This window comes from Phytophthora cinnamomi (genome assembly GCF_018691715.1).
Source record: "Phytophthora cinnamomi strain GKB4 chromosome Unknown Contig53, whole genome shotgun sequence".
In the NCBI taxonomy this organism is placed as follows: Eukaryota; Oomycota; class Peronosporomycetes; order Peronosporales; family Peronosporaceae; genus Phytophthora; species Phytophthora cinnamomi.
In genome coordinates, this window is record NW_027150986.1 from 441,122 (window position 1) to 467,312 (window position 26,191).

Genomic DNA, 26,191 nt, shown 5'->3' on the forward strand with positions numbered 1-26,191 from the left:
GTCGCAACCCACTTTGTACCCGTGTGTCGGTACACAAAGTATCGGTTCGGGTTGAACGCTGGTCAGATCCGTAGGAATTTTAACGATATGTTGTGCTTTGTGATGTAATATATTACTTGAATTGTCTGTTGTCCCAACGAGTCGCGCATCTTGTCAACAGGACTGGTATGTTCTTGCAAAGTTGCTTGACGGATTCCCATGCGATTGGCTCAAGCCCTTTCCATCTCCCCTTCTTCGAAATCCTTTTTCTCCTTGTTCCACCGAGCCTCCTTCAGCTCCTCTACAGTTAGAAACAGATCTTGTGCGGCGATGTGGTTGCGGAGTTCCTCCGCTACTTGTAATGAATGATCGGCATAAAATTCCAGGTGGGATGCGTGTACATCCACCCCCGTCAATAAATGCCGAACAACAAAAGGGTGATCATCCGCTCTAACTACCTTGTAAGGTCCCACCCAAAACTCATCAGTAGCCGCTCATGATGGTTTTGGTCGACCCTGGATCGAAGCACAGCGTTGCCAATGTCAAAGTTTGGCGCACGAGCACATTCTTGCGCCAGCCGGTTTCGCAACGTCTGTTATTCGCTTGCCTTCATCACAGTGAAAAGGGCGAGGGGAGCGACAGTCCGCAAACCTGTTCATCTGGTGTTCGGTTTCCTAACAAGGGAACCGGTGAGTGGTTCAGGCTAGATTGAACCATCGTCAGGAAAAATGTCCAGTCCTGTATATCTGCCTCGTACTCGAGGCAGAGCGCACGATGGAGCTGTACAATGTTGCGATTTGCGCCCTTGACGCTTCCAATGATCCCCAGGCAGTAGGCGACGTTGAACTTGCGCCTTGCATCAGTCTCCTGCACACTTCTCCGATCACGTCGTTTTAAAAATGTGATCCTTGATCACTAACCCACAGTAGAGGCAAGCCAGATCTACTGTACCAAACAATCATAGCGTCAACCATTACCGTACTTGTAGTGTTTTCACAGGATGTAAGCTCAGTGAAATGGATTGCTTCGTCCTTTAGGACACGTAGATATCAATCTTATTTAGTCGACCATGTTAGCAATTTGCCACAGATACGTTTTCTCACCTCTTAGCAGGCCTAACACGTATATTAGGGTACGATGATCGCAATAGCGTTTCAACCCTTCCTACCGTAGTAGCTGATACTTGCGTTTATCGCACACGCAAACGATGGGGTGTGCTTCTTTTTCTATAATGTTCCAATGGAATTGAGAACCCGCAAACGCGCCGCTTAGACAAATACGAAACTTGTGTTGCTGCTCATGGACGGCCTTACACAGTTCCCACTTCACCGCCTGTGACACCAGTATAGACCAACCAATGTCCTAGGCATCAGTAAGCAGACACATAGTCGCTCCTTCCTTCGGAAAAAATTAGAGTCACGCTAGTAGATAACAGCTTCTTCACCTCATCCTATGCACTTCGTTCAAATCCATTGCTATTACAGAGACATCTTTGTACGCTTAGAAATTCTTGAGAGGTTTGTATTCCAGGCGTCCTGACGGGGGCGTATCACCCGAGCATAATCTGGCAGCGAATCGCTCATCCAAGCACATAGTTGTTATTCAAGCCAACAATCAGAAGTGCTTAGCGGAGCTAATGCACAAACACTTATTGGTATGGATTGATGATTTAATGTTAGTTGCGAACGACGCAAGTACGTGTTTGGAGAACTCGAGTGATTATTCGAGCTGCCGGCTTTTTTGGGGGGTTGAAGATCAGCCCGAAGAAGCCCGGCCTATTCGAACGCGTGGTGCACTGGTGCCGGAAATTGATCAACAGGAACGGCGTCTACCACGACCAAGAACGGATCCATTCGCTGCAGGCGCTGCCCTATCCGAGTACTGCTGATGAGCTACAACAACTTATCTGCGCAACAAAATAAAGTCGAACAAACCGAGAACCGCGCGCCTTTCGCCTTCTCGATGTCCACATGCAAGTCGGGCATGACCCCAACGATCGTCTCAATCAACGCGTTCACCGGTTTGCAATCTACCGTCTGCCGAAATTCACCCAATTTTGCGCACGGAGAGCACCGGGCGTTCCCAACGGCTTTCCGTATTTTCGTAAACCCAAACTAGACGCACAATTTTAAGTCGTCAAGGAACTTGCGAACTTCCGGCGGGCAACATCGTGCTTCGCAGCGGTACGGCCCTTCACCGGCTAAAGTCTCACTTGCATTGGTGGCACATAAGCATGCGAACCATCTCCAAGTTTGAGCCTCTAGATATCAAACCAAGACTCGAACGCCGTCAGAAATAACTTTTGAATTGTCTAGTCAATAAGGTTTTCGATGGCAGTACGTACTTCTCCACTTATCGCCATTCCGCTGCCAATTTGAGGTCCATTTTCATAATCAAATGCATCACATTTTTAAGCCTGCACAGCGTTAAACCACAAACATGTCGATTTGTTTTTGCTTGTCATTGTCAAGCATTGCCACCACGTCGTTGCCGAGGATAAATTCAGTCGAATAACCAGAAATGACGAGGCACTCTACCTGTTTGGCGACCCACTGCCGTGCGTAGTCTGATATGCAAGTTCGTTGTCATTTTTACTTCAATAAGTTTCCATCGGGCCGTTTGCACGTGATCGGAACCTCGAACCTCACTGCCGTCACCTCTGGGAAGCCTTCCCAAGTCGCCCATAGACATTCATGCTCATGCCGGACCTGTCCGCCTGTCCGCACCTCTGTCAGTACAGAAAGCTACTGTGTAGGTGCCCACGAACACGCGTGAACGGGTCTGTGTTAACAGGCATTCGGCTAATCATAGAGGTTATAGCGGTGTCTCTCCGCTGGGTACTCCACTTTCTTATCCTGCTTTGGCGGTGAGTCACGTACGATCCTCATTGCTGGCTGTCGGGCATCGACTGTGGTAGTGCTCATTACCGTAATCAAAGCACCCGTCTTTCGGCCCACCTTTTTTGCCTGACGCTTTGTTTTAGGTCTTCATGCTTTCTCACTTTCCGTTAATCTTCTTAAATCATTTCCGAACGTGTTGTTGCGGCCATTTCATCTGTCGCTCTATGTTACGAAAACACTTTAGTTGGTCGCGTATCTTCATTTTGTGGGACTGCTTACCTCGCTTTAGCGCGCGGTTCTCGATCGCTTGCTCAAGGGCCTACAGCATATTGCAAGAGATGAAGTAGTCGGTCACGCGCGACTGAAGATCAGTATTGACCATTTCCATCTTCAATTCCATCTAAAATAATTCACTCACGAGTGACAACACTTTGTTCCAGTAGCTGACCGTGCTTGCATGAATTTGCTATATAACCGATATTCGTTCGTCACATCGATTATCGACACGACCCCCCCCCACACACACCTTGGCTCGCGTAAGGTCGTCAGCCCATCATCGTCAAAGGAGTTCTTGACACTCTCCAAGACAGCGTTGAAGGCCTCCTTTCCTATCCTTGTAGCGCTTTTCCGTCTCTTATTCGTACTCCTTGCGAAGTTTAAACCACTCGATCAGAGCGTCACCGTGGCGGCGCAACATTTACCATCTTTGAAGACGGCCTCGATGTCATCACCCCCAAGTAGTCGGACCAGTCGTATTCCGTGTCGCCCCTGAGCCACAGGCCCTGCCCTGTGAGCTAGCAGTCCATGTCGGTGACCTTTAACCTGGGTGAGTTCATGGGGGCGGTTGACTGCTCTGACCAGCGCGCCACAGGAGCCTTATTCAGGCGGCCGTACCTATAACTCGCTGGAGTGCAACGTCGACCATCTTTGATAGGGATCCAGCAGTTGCAGCTTCAACGACGAGAAGCCACAACCCACTTACCACATCACCTCTCAACCGCGATAGCAACCCCGTTCGCCATTTCGATCGCCAAATACTCTCGACGGGTACCTCGCTAGCTCCCGATGGTCCGTGGACCCTCCTAGCGATCGGAAACGTGTCAGGCTTGCCTCTGTCTGCAGACCAGGATGTACGTTGTCGTAGGCTTCCAGCTCCGCACACACCGGTGAAGGGCGCGTACTACCCAGCGCAAGCTCGTAAACTTACGTCGAATCGCATGTCTAAGGCTTTGGCGAAACCAGGTGCATTTGTTTCTCCTATGGATTTCGTTTTGTATTTCCACGAGCATGTATTCGTGTGGTTTAGGTTTCTCCTTCCGTACTGATGGCAGCGTACAGCGCTCTTCTGAGTAGCCGTGGCTTGACCATCATGCATTTTTATCCGAGGACCGAGTATCAGCAACTACTGCGTTGTCCTACGCATGCTAATATCTCAATGGGTTTCAGCGCGGGTGCGGCTCTGCCACCCACGCACGTACGTGTTCAACTTAGGAGGACTCGCTATCGGCGATTACTGGTTTGATTTCGCTGGGCGATGCGCCCTTCTATGGTAATGCCCGTCGGCTTACACCTCGATTAAAGTGCTTCGTCACTGCTAATATGGACCGCGATGACAGTACACCAGAACGGGTCACGCTGACCGTGTTGTTTGTCTACTTGTTTTTGGGGAGCGCGCTCGCCCACTTGGCCGCTGACACGCCGTTGTGGTGGCGCAACTTTAGCGAGGCCGTCTGATCCGTGGACTTCTTCGGGGTAGAATGGCAATCCGCTTTGAACCATCTAGCCGTGCCTTTGTTTACGCAGCCGAGTGCCCCACGACCGTCCCATTTGGCACCGTCACTTGCCCAAGAGCGTTTTGCAACCAACTGCGGTACATCGACCCGCACTTCAATAATACCCGACTCTATTCGTCGCCCGATTCCCTGTGATGCTGAGGGCCACGAACCCTGTCTCCGCTTCCTCGGTGGCGGCATGGGTTTCGGTGGCAGCGCCGAGCGCTGTGCCCCCACCCGGCAGACCTATGGCTGGGACGGTCGTCTTCCGCACGACCTACAGGACTTCATCAGCCGTAACTTCCTCTTGATGCTGAGCGCTCGTTGTGTTTCCGTCGACTGGTCTAGTTGAGAACCCTACCAATTCCAGCTACACATCGCTCCACCGCATGCGGTCGGTCGCATTGCATCTGACAGGTTCGCCCCATGGCACTCCGCCGGCTGGTGGTTCGCCCCAAGACAGCCACACTCCAGCATCCCTCGCTGACTTCGCCACGCGATTCGCGTTGACATGCTGACCTCTCTCTGATCCTACTGCGCAACCTTTCAACGCACGAGAGGACTGTGCTACTGTTAGCCGCGGTATTGCCGCACGGATGCACATCACGTCTCCTCCTGCCCACGCGCAACTTTGCCAGGCGCCGACCCCGTCCCAATCCCTGTGATTAGCTACAACCAGTCAAGCCCGCTTGGACCTATGGGAATCCGTTCGCATCAAGCATATTAGTCGTGCGCGGAAGGAAGTGGATCTTGCATTACCATCTCGGTATCGGAACCACAAACCCACAACCATGGGTCTAGCCAAGCGGCTGCAGTCCGTTCTGCCCGAGTTCATTCAACGTACACGGAGGCCTCATCCGCGGTTCGTTCCGTTCCTCCGCGACCAAACCGTGGACGACTATCGTCCGAACAAACCTATGAATCCTTCAGTGCTGGCTGCAGCGTATTCTAGGTACGAGCATCTTTCGTGGCTCATGGATACCGCCGAAACCGGCGTTAAGGTTGGTGTCCATATCACAAGCGCTGCGACACTAAACTCATTGCACAGCTAACCACACATCTGTAGTTGAGCGATTCGTCATTCTCGTTAAAAATATTCGGAGGAAGCAAGATGCAATGGCGATGCATCGTGATCGACATGGATATTCTTTCAATATGGTATGAGGCCCCCATCAGTCCTTTTGATGTCGTGGATAAAGGCAACGGCGACAGAAGGACCACGGGTCGTGTTATCCACGAATTTTACCCCCAATAATCGCTCTTTGTACGATGCCATCGATCAGTCACTCATGTGTCAACCAGGGTTTGTGCACGGTACGCAATTGCCGCAGAAATCAGCAACACAGGTTTCTCAGTTCGACAATTAACATCTAAGCGGGTTACATCGCCTCAGAATACAAATATGTCTGCATCGACAGTGAATCTGTATACGTACTTGGCGTTTGCCTCGAGCAACCTAACGCTCTGATTATCGATATGTCGGCTGACTTCGGGTGGTCTGGTCCACCGGAAATTATGGTGTCGGAGGCGCAATTGATTTTATCCACGGTCACACTGCCGACACGTACAACCCTCGCGGTTTCGTAAACTACTGCTGGGTCGACGAGCATGTGAACGTGGCTGCCGACATCGAATCTAACCGTCAAGATGCCGAACTATCGCTGCATCACGCAACGCTCACATTCCTAGGCCCACGTACAATCAACGAGGAAAAATTCACTACGTGCCGCCGACGGCAGAAGCGTCAACCCTCCCTCAACCAGAGCAACGCCATGTACGGCTGAACGGCGGCGCCATCCTCGCCAAGTCGATGGAGCTGTTCCAACGTGTCTGTGGCACCGAGGGCGTGTCCGTCGACGTCGAGCACAACTGGGAGTACTGCAACGAGGCGAACGAGTACGCCGCCAGCGCCGCCCGCAGACCATGCTGACCATTGCGGCGGCCAACATCATTCCAAGAGCTTCACGTAGAAGGCTTTCACCTACCTGGGCCTGTGCAACCTCAACGTGGTGCGCGCTCACCTGAACGTGTTCAAGGACCCCGAGAGCAACATCGGTGACGGCCACGTGACCACGATCTCCACCCTCGTGTAGCCCAGCGTGCAGGCCTGCAGAATTACTTGGCGTTCGAGTGGTTTAAAATCTCCGGTAATCTCTAGTACATCAAGTGGGTGGACGTCCACCCCGTACACCTGACGCTGCAGCTCCCCGCCCTGGGCATCTCGCGCGTCGATCTCATACGGCAACATGCAGCTCGGCGTCCTGGCAAAGAAGGACCCGTTCGCGTACTCGCTTACGCGCATCATGGAGACGCTGGAGTATGACCAGCACCTGCCGTTCTCTTCCCGTGACTCGGGCTTATCCGGAGGAAGTTCGACCCGCAGCAGTAGGCTCTCACCGACGCTGAGCAGAATGCCATCGTCGACGAGATCGTGGCGCACATCCTCTGCAATGTGGAACTGGAGGATGCTATTGTGCGCCTGAACAGCATGACCGACGCCGTCATCGGCACGTTCTGCACCAACACGTTCGTGCGTGAGTGCTACGCTCTGTCGCTCGGCATGGACCCCAAGGCTATGTATGGGCTACGGCACCGTGGACAAACACACACCCTTCGACGTACTTTTCATCTACGTCCGTCACTTCAAGGGCTTCCACGTCCGCTTCCATGACATAGCTTGCAATGACCTTCGCATGGTATGCCCAGCTCCACGGACGCCCATGCGCTCGAATGCCCTCGCCAGTACAACGAGGCGTACAACCTTGCCTTCGCCCTGCAGCTCAATAACAAGTATAACCAGAGGGCGGCTCGACGGCTGTGGTTCTGCGCGTCCCGATTGTCGGACCTGTTGATGACGTTGCCCCGCGTGATCTCAAGAATGTGAAAGCCTTGTCGGACGTCCGGAACACTACCGACGAGGCCGTGGAGGAGAAGGTCGGTGACTACTACGGCCAGTACAAGCCGATCTACATCGGTCCGGATAAGAACATCATCCCGGAGGACATCACGTGGATGGCGAACCGTGCTGCGGACCGCGGCTACCCAGTGCCGCGCGCTTTCATCGGCTCCAAGTCCGACGCCAGCTTCGTCCACAAGGTGTACGGTGTCACCAGCGAGGGTGAAGCACAACCACGATACCAACGGGAGAGGCTAAGCAGCTCTGGATCCCGACAATCTGCTCATGGAGGCCTATCTCGTTGCGCATAATGGTAATCCAGCAGAAAATGAGCACCGTGAAGATGACGATGCTCATACGGCCAACCCACGCAAACTACTTATGCGAAGCGTCCAGGCAAAACTTGAGGTACATGCCGTTTGTGATGACCGACGAGCCAGCAGCGAATAATGGTATCGACCTCGACGACATAGCCGGCCGCGATGATGTTGGAGATCATGAGACAGGTAATCCCATGGGATGTCATTTCCGTCAGCAGAGTGGGGTACGCTGCATTAATACCGGGCCCAGTGAATTGTCGCATTCTCGACGACGTCACCGCCAACGGCGAGACGCTGGCGAAGCCCGCCAGCAGCACGCTTGCGATGATGACTATCACAGAAATAATTGACGAGAATGCTGGATCATTGGTTAGTGATCGTTGGACGTCAGGCCAACAGTATCGGATAATGTGACAAGACTATTAGGCAAATTGAATAATGCGACAAGACGGTTAGAGAAAGAATGTCTTCGACAACGGTTTTCTTACGGCATCAAGGCTGTATGCTTTCGGCACTTTCCTTTTGCACTGGGGGGTGTCATGGCGAATGCTCGTCGGAATGGTCATGTCAATGGCCGTCGGGAGGATCAAGCGCGTCGTGGGCATTGGAAAGGTCGGGTTTACCGTGAGCATCGTGACGGCCGACCTCGTTGTGAATATTGGAGGGGAGGGGGTCGGGTTTATCGGGAGCGGCGACTGCAGTAGCGCCCACCACCCACGCCTGGAAGTAAAAGCTGGGTGCATGGGGTGGTTCTTTCGTTGGCACCAAACGGGATGCGCGAGTACGGCAGCGGAACCCAGGCTCTCGCTCGTGTCGTGCGCAATCGCATGGTGCCTCAAGACCAATCACTGCAGGAAATAAGGGAACTTTCACCTATTGGGGGCATCACTAGGGACGATGTAGCATATTAATTTGGTGTCGAAGGTACCGCTGTACCAGCGGTGATACAGGAAGGCCAGTCTGCAGATCCGACACCGCCGACAACATTGGAACCAGCATCGACGACGACGACACCACCACCTCCACTACCGACGACTCCACCTCCACCACCACCGTCGACACCGTCACGACTGGAACCACCAATATGTGCGATAACGCGAGCTCATGTTGAACCGCCACTGATGCTGCCCGTGCCGGTAGAAGAACCGGCTACGTTAGAAGGAGCACCATCTACGCCGGAAGGAGATCCATCTTCGCTGGAAGCAGCACCGCCCGTCTGGGAAGGCCCTGCGTTGGCAGCGCCGCCTGTGATGGAAAGAGCACAATCTACGTTGGGAAGAGCACCGCCTGCGTTGGATGCAGCAACACTTGTGCCATATCCACCACTATGGACAGTGCAGCGCACACAGACACCACCACTATCAATTCCCGCAGTTGAATGACGCCCCACCATCTTCACCCCCTGTGACGCCGAATGCCGCACGACATGCAGTTATTCCAGACTCGGAGCCAGCAGGAGAAGTAGAGTTGAACCCCGAGCAGACCTCGGAAATTGATCAACGACAATACCGCTATGCCTATGTGATGGGTACGGTGATGAATGAAGAAGGCGAACTACGAGCAATCGTGCCTTGGAATCCAGCAATTCAACCGCTGACGTCTCTATCACTAGCGGACCCTTGCCAAATTGAGCGCGAGTATGCTGCCCGTCCGCAAATTCTACCACGACGAGAATTACCCATCTATCTGTACGAAGAAATACTGGAAGCAATCCGATTGGAGGACGGCGAGATCCGGGTGTTGGTAGATACCTACGAGCCGCTGAAGAATCTAACGCGATAGGATGCAGAGCGTCTGCAACGGGAGCGCGAACTACGCAATGGCTTGCGAGCACCATAAAATGTGTCATACGTTCGAATTCCATCAATCGTTACATCCACACGTTGAGCTACTTAAATACCTCTGCTGCTTTACCGAATTCTCTCACTTCCAATAATGTGATTATCTAATAATCTTAACCTGATGATAGTATTGGTTTTATGGGGGAGGGAGACGTACAGGTGGTCCAGGAGGTCCAATTTGAATGACGCGCTTTCATTTGAGGACATCGGGAGTTAGTTCATGAAGGACGTGGAGAAGAATCCGCTGGATTAGAAGTCACCTGGGAAGGGAGCCTACGAGGTGGACCATTCGGTAGCTGTGGAGTGGCGTAGAGAAATCTGGATTTAGTCGCAGCCACAACGCACGGTCGAGAACGGCTTCCGGCACCCTGTCATTTCCTTCAACAGCATGGGAAAGGAGTCTGTTGACTTCGACGGCTACAGCTATGGTGGCGATGTAGCTGTTGATGAGGTAGTCTTTTATGCGTCGCAAATACACGTTTAGCACATCACCGTTCCTTTTAAACTTATCGCAACATATAAATTGTAAAGCCTATGGTGGTAGCCGCTACCGGAAGTGTGGGCGAAAGCTGTAGTTAGTGCACTCACCTGTGAACCATCTCTCATTCACAGAATTATTGTAATCGGGAAAGTTGTTGTCGGTATCAGCTTCGTCAACTTGAGTCGTCCTCGTGCTAGCGGCATTGCCGCATATACCATCGATTCCATGCCCTTGCGGTCAGCGTGGCCTACGAATACCGCAACTATGTTGTGCCTAGTACACATTGAGTGCTAGGAGACCGCGAGTCAGATGCTGCTTGGTCGCCTTGAGGGCGTCAACAACCAGGACCTGCAACAGCAGCAGATGACTAACGTTTGCTACCTCGTCGACCCCGAGCCGCACATCGTGTCGGAGGTTCGAACCAGCTTGGCCTTGTAGTAGTAGCAGCAGGTTTATATTTCCGTCCCCATCACGCGAGTATTTGGCGTGACGGCCTGCGCCGGGCACCTCCCATGCCCTACGCAGTTCTGACATCGGAGAGCCTAGCGAGACGGCCAGCTAGCTCAATGCACCGTAGTGTACCCACCGCCGATACCGGCACCATCGAAAACACGACGAAGACCACGCATTGGAGTTGCACCTCCTGCACACGAGGAGGTTCCAAGCCTGTCGTCACTGTCGAGTCGGAGTCGTGGTTGGTTGCCGTCGTTTGGGTACCAACGTTTTTCAAACTGGAGATGAAGGATCCACACGTTCAGAAATACACGATCTTCCCTCGCAGTGGGCGTCATGGCGCGGGCGTCTGCTCGCTGGCACGTTTGCAACTCGCTGGTGACGGTGTCATTGATTATGAAGCATGCGCCACACGCTTGAGCTGCGTTGACAGTCGGGTTCCCAGCCCCGGAAAGAGCCACCAGCGCCGAACATATTGGAATGCTTCTGCAGCGCACCGTACGCGTTCGGCGTTGCGCTCCTGCAGTTGGACTTTCTCGATGACCTGTAGATCCAACAATTATCGACTACATTGACAAAAAAATTAGTTTCCGAGCCGATTACTCGTGCCTACTGCCACATGAGGTCTTGTAGCATTTCCTAGTACCATAACTCGCTTTGGCCTGGCTGACACCGGCACTTCTTTGCTGGTGGCCTCCGACATTGTAGTCGTTTCTCCACATGGACGGGAAGGCGTTTCCCACATTCGCAATCCTCGTGCCAAATTGAAAAACACGACTTCTTCGGACCAAATGACTGATGGCGTATAAGTTGACACAAGTAGACACTACAATAAATAAAGATTAGTATGTTGATTCCGCAGCAAATCATAGAAGGCAGCGACACTAACTCTCCAGTGCGACCTTCCGAGCATGCGCCGCAAAACCACTTCGTGTTCTTCCCCCGCGTGCCCGTAGGCGCAAGCAGACTGCACACCTTGCGTGCTCGATGCATGCCTTTTCGATCTGGGCCTCCAGCCTCTCCATGAAAGTCTTATGTTTCGGAGGGCACATGATCTAACAAGTTCGTGTGACGCCTTGCTAATGGCGGCCGATACGGAGAAGAGGCTTGGTTATCTTACCACATACACTTATTAGAGATGGATCAATTGATTGCTGCAAAACTGCCAGTAATTACCTCTTCCATATCTGCAGCTTTTACAGTGAGAAGTTGAGTATGAAGCATGGTCAGAAACTCAGAATGTGACATTCCCTTTTTTCCATTTCTGCAATAATATGTTCGCTGAACAATATATGCGTTCACCAAAGCGAGATCTAAAAGTCCGAGGAATAACCTGCACACAAAACGCCAAAACCCATTAGCCTCTTTGTATAATTTACCGCTGGACAGCCACACCACGTACGACTTGTAATATTTCTTGAACCTGAATGCCCGTTGTACTGAAAACGCTGATGTCCCAGCTGGACATGAGTGTCCACACCTCCAAAGTTCTTGTGATAATCCCTGACCAACTTAGGACTTGGAATCAACGTTGGCTCCCCTTCCGCCCAAGTGTTTCGCGCTACAAAACACAAAAGCATCGATTAGTACACTGAATTACCCCTGGAATTCTAGTCAGTTTGTACCTATAGTTAGCTCTTGTAAGTTCGCGCCTGTCGCAAGCATATGGACAGGTTTCGAATCCCACCACCAATATGTCAACATCTCAGGTACTGCTTTGGACCGAGCCACCTTGTACGAGCCACGCGGAATATCACTCGATCGCTTTTTACAGTTCTCTTTTAAGAGAGACGGAAAACCAATTCGTCGTTGCTGGATGATCCCGACAGTATATATCTTGTTGGATAAAAGCTCCAGTGCTAGTGCAACTGACGTATAAAATCTGTCCACCACGACAATGCCATGACCCTGACGGTCATTAGGTAACACCATATTCAAATTCCGAAGTACGGCAGGAGGGCCCGATTTGTCATCAATCGTTTGAGGTCCATTCAGGTGTGCCTGCTTCTCACAGTGTACTTCCAGTCTCCATTCATAACATGTACAAATTCACTAAAAAGTAACCTTTACACCGTAAATTGTGGTAAACGTACCTCAGGCAGTATGACGTTCTGGGGCAGCACGTGAGGAATAATTTATTTCCCCACTTGTGGGCTTGTCGCGCATATACATCCGCGTACCGTTATACATTGAATGAGACGGAAGCATTCCTTCGTCAAAAGACAGTATATCCCCTGGTTCGTAGCCACTTAAAAATGTTGTCTGTAATGTATCGACGATCGGTCAGATTTTCCATGCTCGATCAAATTGTGCATTTTCACTTCGGTTGTCCGAGAAGTGGAGATGACACATAATTTCGTCGAACCTACAGCACGTATAATATTAGAACAAAATCGTAGTAATTTTATTGTTCAAACTAGCTTACCGATTGCGTGGCATCCATGCTCCGAATGTCCCACCTGGCAGAGCACCGATATTAGCAGTTCTCCAATGCGTCGACAATCGCCGTTTTTGTGGGTACAACATGCGTGCAATCAATAGCCCAAACGTAACTGCATACTCATGAGGTTGAAACAACTCCATCTGCCGCAGTCGCTGGCGTATCTGCACCAACGATTCTATCTCCTTCACTCTTGCCCCGCGCCGTTTGCTAACAACCTGTTGTTCTCGGGGTTTTCGAGCGCGTGCTACCACGGTTTGGGAAGCACCTATAACTCTCATCCGCTATCAGCCGGAGCAAGCGCTTAGGAAACAATACCAAAATATCTCGATAGGAGATTCTGCGTGGCGCAGGACAGCCGAGGATGGTCCCCATTCACCTCTGTATACCTCGCGGTACTCCGGCTGTGGGGCAACAGTGTTTCGCCGACACTGAGTTGAATGTTCGATCATCAGGTACCATCGCGTCATCGTCCTAGAAACGGGCGTTACTAGGATCCCAAATCCGATTACGTTTACGAATACATGTCTCTTTAAGACTCGCTTTCGGCTTTGGCAGCGCGCAAACCTTGGAATTGCACGTCTTAATCACCAACGATGTCAGGATTTTTGTAATTTGGCCGAGCTCCTATAGCGCCCCAACCGGTACTTCTTTGCAATGCGTCCATTGACCATGGGCGAGCCGGCGAAATTAAACAACTGGAGGCTCTTGAACACGCCTTCCCCTCGTACGATGCAAATTCATATCCAACGACTTCAACGTTAACGCTGAGCGTGAAACCGGACGGTTACCATCGCCGCCGCTGTTGCTGAGGTCTTCATTGGTGGCAGCTTTGGTGTCGGGTGAGCAATATCTTCGTGGTCGACTTTGTGGCCGGAGATGGTTTCGTCGCGAGTGGGATTTGGGTACGCGACCTCATGTCGAGCGGTCACGCCGTCTTGTCCGCCGTTACCACTAGACCTGCGTAGGTTGATCTGGCACCGCGGGTGGTGCGCTTGTCACTGGCGCATGATTTTCGGGTCAAAGCTATTCGTGAAGTGCTTCCCGAGGGTGAGTTGACTGCTCAACTCCAAATTAGCGAATGCAGGCTTTGTTAGCGAATACGAGATAATATAACTATAGGTTTATCTACCATCTTCCCCCGCAGACATCTGCGAGCACTTCATACCCCTAATCATCACCCTTGGTAAACGCCAACACTCCCATAGGTTGGGGGGGGAGTGTGCCAGTATTTCTCCTTCGAACCGAGGAGTGCCGGTTTCGGCACGTTAAGATGGAGAACAGCGTTACCCGTGTTCCTATGCGGGGTTCGGTTCCATTATTCGATATTTTCCAACGCACCACAGGCGTTTTAACTCCCATGACCGAGCTGAGAGAGAGGCGCAGGGCGGGGGGCGACTCGCCAAGTGTGAAAGACCACGTTGTAGGGAAGTAAAAGCAACTGAATCATTCCAAGTTTGGGTGTCAACAAAGCAAGCATCGACTTCAAGATCGTATAAGCTACTTCGCAGTACACCAGGCTACCTACGCAGCAGGAGCAGACCTGTACATCACCATTAACATTTTTTCTAGCTTATAAGCCCAAATATTTTGTCGGGTTCACATTATCCGATTAAACCTCGTAGTGTTGTACTTCAGGCCAGATAACCATGGGCATGTTTGCCGCATGTATGACAACATCTTATCCACACGACCGCCATTCGTTATCTCCACTAAACAGTTCTCCTTCGGTGTGTAGCGATGTGTAGAAATGAACACGATCCCGTTCTTCGCAAGAAACTCTTTCAGCTCCAAATTCACGATTGCAACCCCACCAGGACTCGGATATCGCTCAATCTTCAATCTTTGCGCCAAACGCTGTGCCATCAGTCGCTGCGAATTGTCTGAAGCCTCGTTCTTGTTCCTCAAAGGGCAACCCCACTGTAGCTTGACCCCTCATCGTGGATAAGCTCAAAGTAGGGCATAGAGCGTATCCCGTTACATAGAGGCTGATATCACACAAATCGGACGTCAGATGTTGCAGGATCACAGTCGTTTTTTTTTTGTCGGTGACATTGACATACTTCTGTCAACCAACCACCAGGTACCGTAGACTCTATGAGCCAAACCCAATCGGAAGTTTTTCCTCACAAGTGATATGCGCCCTTGAGACTCCAGTACGTGTCGGGATATGGTGTGCGTTGTGTCGATTTAGAATGGAGGTTGGGTGCACTTACTTTGTCACAGGGTGTCCCAATCTATGGTTGATGTGGTAGGGCTAGGACCAGTAGCAGGCAACGGCAGCGTCTGCCGATAGGTGGGCAAGATACACCGCGTGAGTGACAAGAACTGCTAAAAGAAAGCTGGAACAACTGCGCAGATTCAAGCACTGATACCATCCGCTGTGGAGATTATTGACCTCGCTATCAGTGACGACGACAATGGATAGGGTGTTGCTGTTGCCGTCGATGCCTAGAACGAAGCCATTGCCGGGATCAAGGGCGTGTGAACCTCCAATGGCCGCGAGGTTCTTTAACCCCCTGGTTCCCGACGTCGTAACTTACAACATAGCGCGAGGAACAGTAGAGATTGGATCGGGCAATACTTTATTTAAGTCATTTCAAAACTATAAGACCAAGGAGGTATTTGAGAAAATTCAACGGCGGGGATATAATCCCGCCAAAACGAAGCTGGGTTAGGGGGCCGATGGACACATGCCACTCACTCATCATTTCAGAATCTGCGGGATGGTGCGCATCCGCTCAAGCAAGCGAGAGAAGACCTCCGCCGTTGCCGCAGTTGTCCGCGACCTCGACTTTCCTTTCTTGTGGGGCAGCTGCGGGCGGTGAGCAGGACGTACAAGAAGCCTAGAGGTCTATCTACGAAAGGGCGGTACGTATAGACTAATACGTGCTGTTTGAATCTGAACTAATATGACCTGTGTGTATGTTACAGATACGTGAAACCTGATGGTAGTGGAGTATTCGCTGGTGAACACGCACTAGTCGCGCATACGCTTGAGTCCGGCCTGATGGAAGGGATAATCGCATCTGCGGGTCAGCCTGCCAGCGCAGCGGCAGCACAGACTACTGTCACGGTCACGGCGGACACGGTCACAACGGACATGAGCACGGGCACGTCGGCGGACACGGGTACGGCGGACAGGAGCACGGGCATGGGCACGGCGGCGGACACGGGCTCAGTGGCAGACACTGGTTCAGCGGAAGACACGGGCGCTGCAAGTCCGGCGGTGGGTGCATCCCAGATTGACACCACCGCCGGACTATCCCAAGGGACGTTGAACGATATCTTCGGCTCTTCATCGAGTGGCTCGGCGGACGAGCTCTCTCAAGCAGCGGTGCCGCACGCGTTCGGCTTGTCGCCGAGCGACTTCAACGTCGGAGAGTCGCATCTCCAGGCGGCGGCGAACCTTCACCTCCTGTCGGAGGCTGGCGGCCTCGAGAGCGAGCCTGAAGATGAAGAAGAGAAGCAACAAGGCACGCCGTATCGGACGCTTCGCGTGCACCCGCTGAAGTCGGACGTAAACTTCATCCCGGACAACGAGGACGAGAAGGAGTACGAGAGCATGGATTCTGGGAACGAGAGCGAGGGAGAAGGAAGTGGAGCTTTTGATGAAGAGGAGGAGCCCACGGGCAGTACCAGGACGAGGACGTGTTGTCGGAGGCCGATGCAGAGCTGATGGACAAAGCGTTTATCCTGTCGCTAATACTTGGAAACTCGCGGTTGATTACAAGAGAGAAGAAGCAGCGCGCGGCCGCGTGGCGGGCGACCGAGTGGACTCCAGCGATGTCGTCCGAGTTCGAGGTGAACACTTCGTGGACAATGAGGCACCGAGGACGCGCGACAAGTTGTGGAAGCTGCGCCCGATCATTGACAAGTTGCAGCAGACGTTCATGGAAGGATGGTGCCTGCCGGCGGTGTTCTCGTTTGATGAGGGCGTCCTGCCAGCCACTTCGCGCCGGAACACAACGCGTTTGTTTATGCCGGACAAGCCGCATCGCTACAGGTCCAAGATGTTTATGATGTGCGACTCGCCGACGGCATATTGCCATAGGTATTTTTTTATACGTGTTTGGTAAGTCGTAACTTACGACTTGCTCTCATATCTCTGACGTGCTATGTCGTACTTGCCTAGGTTCGAACTTTACGCTGGCAAGCGTAAAACTGGCGATGAGGCATTCGACCACAAGACGGGCGCTGCTGCTGTCGTCCGTAACCTGAAGATCATCTTCGCGGCGAAAGAGCGCTACACATGGCACACAGTGGTGATCGAGCGTTACTACTCGTCGGTCCTGCTCGCTATCGAGCTGCTCAGCATGGGCGTGTACGTGCTCGGCACGATCATGCTGAACCGCCTCGGATACGACAACCGCATCAAGAACACTCGGCAGACCCGGCCTGCAAGCATCCCAAGAGGCACGTTTACGTTCACGAGGTCGCTGGCCGTCCCCACCATGGTAGTGTTCCATTGGTGGGACCGAAAGCCCGTCCACCACTTGTGCACGGGCTCCGCGATGACGGAGTTGAGCATCGGGCGGAATGTCAAGCGTGTGGGGCCGATAACCGTCCCGTGTCCGAGTGCTGTGTCGGACTACCAGCGCTGGATGGGTGGAGTTGACGTGCACGATCAGCTCCGCCTCCAGTGCTTCTCTCTGCAGACCTCTACCAAATTTCAGAAGTACTACCGAAGCCTTTTCCTAGGCTTCGTGGACATGGCGTTCGTGAACGCGTACCTCACGCACAAGGAGGCAGCGAGGATGGCCGGCACACCTTGCCTGACGCACGGAGAGTGGTTCGCGCTGCTACAGAACCAGCTCTTGCAGATGAAGCCCCACGAGTTCGTTGGAGTCGTGGCCACGCCGACGGTTGGGTCGCAGAAGCGTAAGCGAGCGCGCGCACGGCACATGCACGCGTCGGAGCAGATCGAAGACTGGGTGACGGTCAGTGGCGTCCAGAAGCACAGGCAGCGTGCCTGCAAGGTGTGCGCGCTGCTGCGGGTCAACAAGCACAAGAAGTCCTACCAGACCACCTGGTTCTGTGAGCGCTGCTCGGTGGACGACGCAAAGTGTTGGCGGTGTAACAAAATTCGACGTGAGTAAAAGGGGCAAGCCAAGACCTGTTTTGAGATCTGGCACGACGATTTCGGCGCCGGCGAGGCGATCCCAACGCACCTAGGGACGCGCGTGGTCTTGCGTCGTCCCGGCCAGACAGCTGGAGTCCGCAAGAAGACCCGCCGCGAACTCCATCTCCGCGCAGACGGCAGTGACGACGGATGCGAGTCCGACAATGAAGAATGCAGCGAGGATGAGTAGGCTTGTGATGAGTGAGTTGCGTTTCAGTTGATGCGTGAGCTGTAGGCTTGATAATGCAATATTTTGAAGCAACGCACCTTTTTTCTTTAGTTTTTGGTTTGCCTGGATTCATTGTGCAACGTCTCTGCTCTTTTTCTATCGTTAGATTTGCTCTCGAGGAGTAAGTTACGACATGGCCGCTGCTTTCGATATCTAAAAGGTGTATAACTGACGACATTGAATTGAAAACCTCTCGAAACCTTATGTACCTAAACCCACGTCCTATTTGTGCCTCATACAAAACCAATGGTACATGGATAAGTCGTAAGTTACGACGTTCGCTTACGTGTTCTGGCCCCCTTTTTTCGGGAACCAAGGGGTTAAAGAAGACGGGGTACAGATACAACCCCTTCCCAACCACGCTGTCGAAGAAGCCTGTAGCGCAGCGATGTCGTGCTAATGTGAAGGACTGCCGCCGAATCCATCACGCCCGCATCATGCGTGCGCGCTCTATTCAAGACGTTATGGAACATTCTGGAGTACTAGAGGATTTGTAAGAGCACGTAGATCTCTCATGTCGTCCACGCCTATGCCAGAGCGCGTTGGGCCGTCCGTCGTGATTGCCAGACGCGACATCCGAAGTGGTGAGGTAATATCGGTGAGCTACGTACCGGGTATGTGGTTTGTATGGGCTTACATAGCAACCAACGGCCGCACGATGCGGAATGCTTCAGTACGTCACGGAATTTGCAAGGTTTAAGTGAGAGTTGAAGTCAAAATGGTAATAGTTTTCATTTTTCTAGTGTCACGTTAGTTCTAGCAGTGTTCGTTTCACTTACGTGGAAATTGCGATTGAGATGCTCATTATTGCATGTCGGCGTAACGATGCTCGGTCCATACGGACAGTCCCATCATCGCGGCTAGAATCCGTAGTACCATGTTGAGGCCGTCGACTTGGGGAGTCGACATGTAGACCGATGGTATGGAAAACTTTCATTTTGGGGATGAGATGGCCGATGTAAGTAACGTTTAGAGCAAGAAATTAAGTACTCCCAGTTATTATGGGTGCTAACTTCCGCATAACCATTGTGAGTGGTAAGACGAGACGATTCCGTTGAAACCAACCATGAACATGGAAATTATGTACCGTGATCCAGAATGGTATTTTCGAATTATTATAAGCTACAGAAGATATACTACGGCTGCATCCGTAGTACCGCTCGAACGTTAAGAGTAGACGGATGAAGGTGGTAGAACTCCCGCGTATCAAAATGTAAAATTGTGCGTGAGAAGCTCCAAACCGTGATCTCCAGCACTTTATGTCCTATCCAGTCCAAACACGTCGAGAGGTGGGCTACCCGCACCTTGAACCTGGCCTTTGTCGTCGGTACTGTTGGCCCCAGACCCACGGCGAACTCGGCGACTCACCAGAACTTGCTTCGTGTTGCGATCCGTCATCTTACGAATGATGAGGATATGCAGTAAGTGAGTGGGACTACCGAACCTGAACCAGTACGCACGCGGACAGTGGAGCGGCTCCAGTTGATGCTTCAACGCTCCGGGGATAGGTCGATTCATTCCGCCTGTGCGTAGCTATTGCCGAAGCGTAAGGATTCTTCTGTGTGAATCGTGTCGGGGGTGTATAGGTGTTTCGGAGCGATCAACCTCACGAAAACTAGCGCGGGGTCGCTGGGAGAGGGCAGTGCAAACACAAACAGTACATTTTGCTTCGCTAAATCCTACGCGCGCCGTTTGAGATTGATGGTGAGGATACGGTTCGCATTGGACGGGCGCAAATTAACAACTCACGCTGGATGCAGTGAGTAAGTTGTTTCAAGATACATCCCGTTTGACTAGGCTGTTCACTAACTCGCTTTCACATCCTTGTGGCTCAACGTGCCAATGAATGCCACACCGTCTTGGTTGGTTGCCCCCTAAGTGCCAGGCACTCAAGGGATTCGTGGGCGCACTGCCATCGGGCTCCTGGGGCCTTGGTGCATTGGCCTTCGCCAAATCGAAAATACGAAGCGTACATTGGCTAAGACACTTGTTTGACAGGGTTCAGCATCGGTTGGTGCGTTTAAACTCATAATCGTGTTGCCTGGTGAATACAAGTGCGGCTACCTGGGCGGTGGCAATATCGCAATGGATAGAGCTTTCAGTGATTTCGTATATTAACACGGGGAGGACAGTCTTTTTTTACTGTTTCTCCCAGCTTTGGCCAATCCCGGGATGGTTGGATAAGCGGCATGATTGGAAGACCCCTCCAGGCGCATAGAACGCGCATAACGTTTTTTCTGCCTGCGTCGTACCCAGCATATACTAAAAAGGCTTTGTTGCCGCGATCCAACTGCCTGCCGCCGCGCTCGATAATCCAATTTTCGGCAAGGGCTCCGTCGTTGGCATGCATGGCGGCACCACGCCGGAATGAGTGCGAGGTAAGTTCCGGTGTCAGCCGAATCTGTACTGATGCTGCAATTTCCTTGGCTCCAACAAGTAATATGTTCACTTAGGCTTGTGCACAAGGGATTTTAGGCTTGGCTGGGCCTTGATCGACTTCCTGCAACGGTGTCTTCTCTTCGTCGGTGTCAAGCAGTTCAGCGAGACTCAGCCCTTCTATATCGTCTATGTCTTCTGCACTACGTTTTATTTTCGTCTAGACGCAAGATGCTAGCGTTTCTACGTCCACGCACTTCCCTTGCCCTGTAGTATCAATCCTGGGTAGGAGCAACTCGTATCTGGGCACACAGAATGATCAATATCAGGAAACGCTGGCAGCAGTAGTGATGCGTCAGTAGGGCGATACACCACGACATAGTTTTTCGTGCCGAGTAGATACGCACGCTTCGCCATCGCAAACGTGTCGGGACTGCACGCTCAGTTGCACTTGCCGAGACATCGAACCACACCGATCACGTCTGGCTGCGTGCACGCCACCAGATACTGCAATGAACCGACTGTTCGCTTGTAAGGAAGCGATTCATCGTTACTCGAGCCGTTTCCGTCTCAATCGGAGGCATGCGCGCGCGGTGCATATGTGAGGCACACACCGTTCTCGCGTGCTCCATCCGAAAACGTGCAGTCATTCGGTCACCATGCGCAGTCTGCGAGAGACACACAATAACACAAGGAAGAAAGTTAATATCCAATCCGAGGAGATACTTGGCGCGGCCCAGATCCTTAACTTCTAATCTTGCGTTCAGATCACGAATTACAACTTCGATGTCTGTTGGAGTTGCTGCGACCACTACGTCATCTACATACGGAGTCAGGTAAATCCTGCCGTGCGCAACCTTCTCGTAGCAAACCCCAGCATCGAAACACACTGCAGAGCTCCATCAAGTGCCCTTGTAGCCTGTCGATCTGGATCTTAGAGGCCATCTTCACGTCGTATAGTCCTGGCACACTCTGTCAGTCCCGTCATGGCAACCCTACGGCTGATCCACGAAAAAGCCGACGTCAGACAGCTCGCCATTCAAAAACGCGGTCATAAAATCAACGTGTTGGCAGTCGAGTCCCTGCACCAAAGCGAATGTTATCATGAGCCGCACAGACTCGATCCTTACCACAGGCGGGTGCGTGATTAAACAATCGATGCCGAACTTCTAAATGAATCCACGGACAGCGAGTCGAGCCTTAAGTCTCTGTATCACGCCGTTTCCGGCCCGTTTAGCCATTTGAACCATGACAGACGTGAGAAGGTAGACTGGCTTGCTCGACTTCAGTCGAGGTACAAGCTCCCAGGTGAGATTCCCCATCAAGCTTTCGTACTCAGCATCCATCGCAGCTCTGTATTTCGGTGTGTGCTACATACCTGCGCCTGCCGCGCCGCCGCAGGGTTCAGCAACTCACTCACAACGCCAATGAGCATGCACGCCACTGAAGGGCAAGTCAGTACCCATGTCGACGGATCATATCAAGAACGTGGACGCCGAACTCGTGTTGACCGTCGTGTTGGTTGTGGCGGAGGCCGCGGAGTAGTAGCCCCGCCTCGTGTTCTGCTAATTGCCGGTGGCGAAGGCGTCAGAGGTGCTGTTACCAAACTGGTCGTTGCTACCGGCGCGCTTCCAGCCCTACTGCCATCACTGTTAGCCAGAGAAGTACACTTGTAGAAGAGCGATTTGCAGGCGAGCAAAAATAGAACTAGTTACAGGTGAGTGATTTGGAGGAGAATTACTTACCGGAGATCCACTTGAAGCTGAACTCCCACTAGCACCAGCGCCATTATCCACAGCAACAATCCCACTGAAATCAGCGCCGTTCGAAAGGTCATCACCGTTATTACTCGAGTCCTCGCAACGACCCTTCCTCGAAGCGACCGCACTATCGCCATCCACTGAAGCCACGTCATCATCGCCGCTATCCTCGTCTGAGTGGCGATCACGAATGTTTACAGTGTCGAGTATCGTATTAACTGGAAGACGGACATAGGGGACGCACACAGGTGTCTCCTCTTCGTTTCCTTCGAACCACCGCGCAAGCAACAGCTCCACGTAAACGATGTCCACCGCAATATCTTCTCGAAATGGCACATCACGCTGCTCGATGAGGTCTTTAGTGCGGAGGTCTAGCCGCGGTAACCCAGTGAAGTCTGCGCGTATCCGAGAAACAATGTCTCCTTGGCCTTGGTGATCGGCTTCAACGCCCGATTCTTCTTGGGGACGTGAGAAAAAGCCACGCAGCGACAAACGTGCAAACCGCTGACGTCGGGTTTAGCTCTGGTCAGTTTCTCGTACGGAGCCATCCCGGAAAGCGGTTTAGCGGGGCTCGTGTTGTCAACTTTGACAACATACATCAGCACCTCGCCTTACAGAACTCCGTCGCTTCACAAACTGCGCGAACAATGTTCACCAGGGTGCTGTTGAGCTTTTCTACCTTCTACGTGTTGAGAAGAGCGTTTTCGGTGGCGACGCAAGTTCGTTTTGGTCTGCGCGACGAATGGACACTATAGCCACTGGTAAGCCACCAAGGGAGCGCCATCAGTGGCAACGTCTTCTCAACTCCACACCTCGCACCTTCAATGTCGCACAAATCCTGACATTTACAATGATGAACACAGCTCCCCAATAGATCAGGTCTCATCAGAAGAGTAGACACGATCCAGCACGGATAGTCATCGCAGTCTTCTTCGCTGGATGTGCTTCGGAATAGCAATGAGAATATACGATCACCTTAGTTTCGGACATAGTCACTACGAGAATACGAGCCTGGATCGTTGCGGGCTGTTTTCCCTAGATGCTGCAATGTAGTAGTCCGATATGTTCTTGTGTGGGAAAACAGCAAAACATTCGTCCTAGACACGGCTCCGCCTCCTCTCGTCGAAAGGAGCGTTAGATGCGGTGCGCGCCGTGATTTTCCAGGCAGCCATTTTGCCCATCGCGATGTTCTTTCGCGTGTTGGGAGTTTTCTTCGATTACCCCATCGAAATAATATTGTTAATTGGGGCAAAGCGTGTTTTCATAACAACTCAAAGGCAATGGATGTGGAACGCACAGCAAGGCTGAGATGAGCGCTAATGTGTATATATTGGATTGCAAGATCCCTAGAAGAAGCAGCCGAAACGATCAAGCGAGACAAAATCAGATTTACAGAGGTCTTGGTAGTTTGCTGCATTTTGCATAAAATATCTAATTGATATATATGAGATACGTCTGCGAATAGGCGTATTCTGATCTGAGATGGTCAACGTGCCGTTAGAAACGCTGATGTCGCAAACCCACGCCGTGCATTTGCTGGTCATGAAGAAGTACCACCCTAAATGCGATTCAATTCATGTATCTCATGCATACTCGGACTGCTAAGATCGCAGGGGAAGTAGCAAGTACTATCTAAGCTCTGTTATCAAAGCGTATATAAGAACATGAGAAATCGGGAGGCGGTATTTTGTTCTCACGTAAGATTTCTTCGCCATTCAAAGCTGAAGTGTTGCAAACATATTTCCAAATGCAAGTATACGCTAAAATCCTAAAGAATAGTTTGAGATGTTTGCAGGTCGGAAGCACCATCGCAAACACCATTAGCACAGGTCAGGATTCATCGGGTGAATCCGACGTATACAGAAGTCGAACAATTTTTCTAGGTTTTGTTTGGGGCATGGTGGGGCTTTCTTGTCCATCCCACCTTCATCCAGATTGCTGGAATACTTTCCAAGTCCAGATAGAATCTTTTGTAGCTGTGGCTTCGCTATTCCTCCCTGTAGTGGACACTTATCCAACAAACGGTTTTACGCGTTTACAAAGTATGCAAGGCACTCATTTGTTGAGATAACTTTCTGCTCATCAACGTATTGATGCTGACAAGACTGGTAAGGTGTTGCGAATCCCATATATTCTGTGTTCTTGTTAGGATTTTCTGCAGCCAAATTCTACAGAGTTACCTTCCCTAAGCATTCGAGTACAACAAGACTGAAGAGCTTGTACGCGTCGATCAACCATTCCAATTTCAGGAAACGCGGAGAAGAGCCGCCTCATTCCCGCGGTTTGAAATACTACGGTAGCAGCTCTGGGTTTGTCGACAAATATGCGTGCGGTATTGCCGTCAGCTTGCCCCACAAACTCTTGCAGAATTGGCTCGGTTCGCTCCGCATCAATAGTGCCACCTTTCGACAATTGTTTCTGCTCCTGAAAGATGCTGTGCACGTCTTTCAGCTTCGTCTTCTTGCGTGCGGATGCAACAAGGCGATGTAATTCGCACTGAGGGTATACACGAGGCTCTGTAGCTGCTTCCTTACCGGTTTTCTTCATGTTAGAACTCCTCTCGATGACGGTCCAGCTCTACGCATATCGGCCACCGTAGACAGTAAATCGGGATCACGACAGTCCAGTTTTCAGCGTGGTATTCCCACAACTCGTTGCTCAGCGAGTGATTGTGCTCACCACTTGCGCGAGCAAACACGTAGTACCGCCGCTCCAACTTGCTCAATGTTGCGTTGATCTTAGCCGTCCATCCAGCGTACCGGACTGAGTGATGTTTACGCACACCAGTCCCGCGCGGTTGCTGGTCCAGGCCGTACGTGCACACCAATGTTTTGCAATACTGCTGCCAGGGCTGGGGAAATTTAGTGCAGCACTAGTAATTTGCTTGTTGTGCTTTTCGATGTATGAGGCGGTACGAACAACAAAGCGTTGTTTCGTTTTAGCCAACAATTTATTCAGTGCGCCATGAAATCCTTTACAGGAGAGCCATCGTGCCGGAAATCCACGCAAAAGCAGCAGGTAAGAATCCGACTGGAGAGTGACGCGACCTGTATTAGCATTTGGAACGTGCCGGGACCTAGGCGCCTGCGGTATCTCATCTTGGGTGGGCGCGGCTCCAACGCCAGGTGAGACACTCAAGTAAAAAACAATTTTGCCTATAGACTCACCGACAAAATCACTTGATGGAGATATCGGCACATAATCTTAATCTTTCGCGTTGTCATCACTCGGTGCCAGTGTTTAATTTGCACAGCTATTATTGTCGCCCTATGTCCCCAATTTCGTATCATTGTCCGTCGTTAAGTCCACGGTGCTTTCATCCTTGCGAGCCTGCGCTGCTGTATTGCGGTGCTTGCTCCTAGAGGACGCAGGCGTTGCCTCTTCGCCGACAGCATACCTGGTTGCATACAGCTCACCCCGCTTACCCACCACTGCCTTGACTTCACCTCGGGATATCGCTGTATCAACCAGCTCAAGAGCAGTCAACTGGGCTGTTCCTTCCAGTGCGAGAGAGCTTCTGCCAACGGCGCTCTTCCCGACACATCGGTAATTCTGCAGTCGCTCGGTGCGGAGCTGGAGCAGGTGGTCGCGGCCCTCGAGCAGCTCGTGTTCTTCTGGTTCCGCTCCTCCTTCGCTTAGGGGGCTCTGTGCGCAAACACAGCGTCATTAGTTAGCAGAGCCC

The 26,191-nt window shown here is 51.8% G+C and overlaps 3 protein-coding genes across 3 annotated transcripts; 2 read left to right on the forward strand and 1 right to left on the reverse strand.

The window, feature by feature from the left end:
* Positions 1-6,608: 6,608 nt before the first annotated feature.
* IUM83_00140 (uncharacterized protein) lies at positions 6,609-7,260 on the reverse strand (the record flags this gene model as incomplete). The annotated part of the gene is made up of 2 exons (XM_067923883.1): positions 6,609-7,105; positions 7,185-7,260. The coding sequence occupies 2 exons, from the start codon at positions 7,258-7,260 to the stop codon at positions 6,609-6,611; spliced, it is 573 nt and encodes a 190-aa protein (XP_067789258.1).
* Positions 7,261-7,480: 220 nt separating this feature from the next.
* On the forward strand, positions 7,481-7,798 carry IUM83_00141 (NAD-specific glutamate dehydrogenase; the record flags this gene model as incomplete). The annotated part of the gene is made up of 1 exon (XM_067923884.1): positions 7,481-7,798. One exon carries the CDS (start codon positions 7,481-7,483, stop codon positions 7,796-7,798), a length of 318 nt encoding a protein of 105 aa, XP_067789257.1.
* A 2,640-nt stretch (positions 7,799-10,438) lies between these two features.
* Positions 10,439-16,701, forward strand: IUM83_00142 (uncharacterized protein; the record flags this gene model as incomplete). Its single annotated transcript, XM_067923885.1, has 3 exons — positions 10,439-10,543; positions 15,838-15,893; positions 15,957-16,701. The coding sequence occupies 3 exons, from the start codon at positions 10,439-10,441 to the stop codon at positions 16,699-16,701; spliced, it is 906 nt and encodes a 301-aa protein (XP_067789256.1).
* Positions 16,702-26,191: the final 9,490 nt, after the last annotated feature.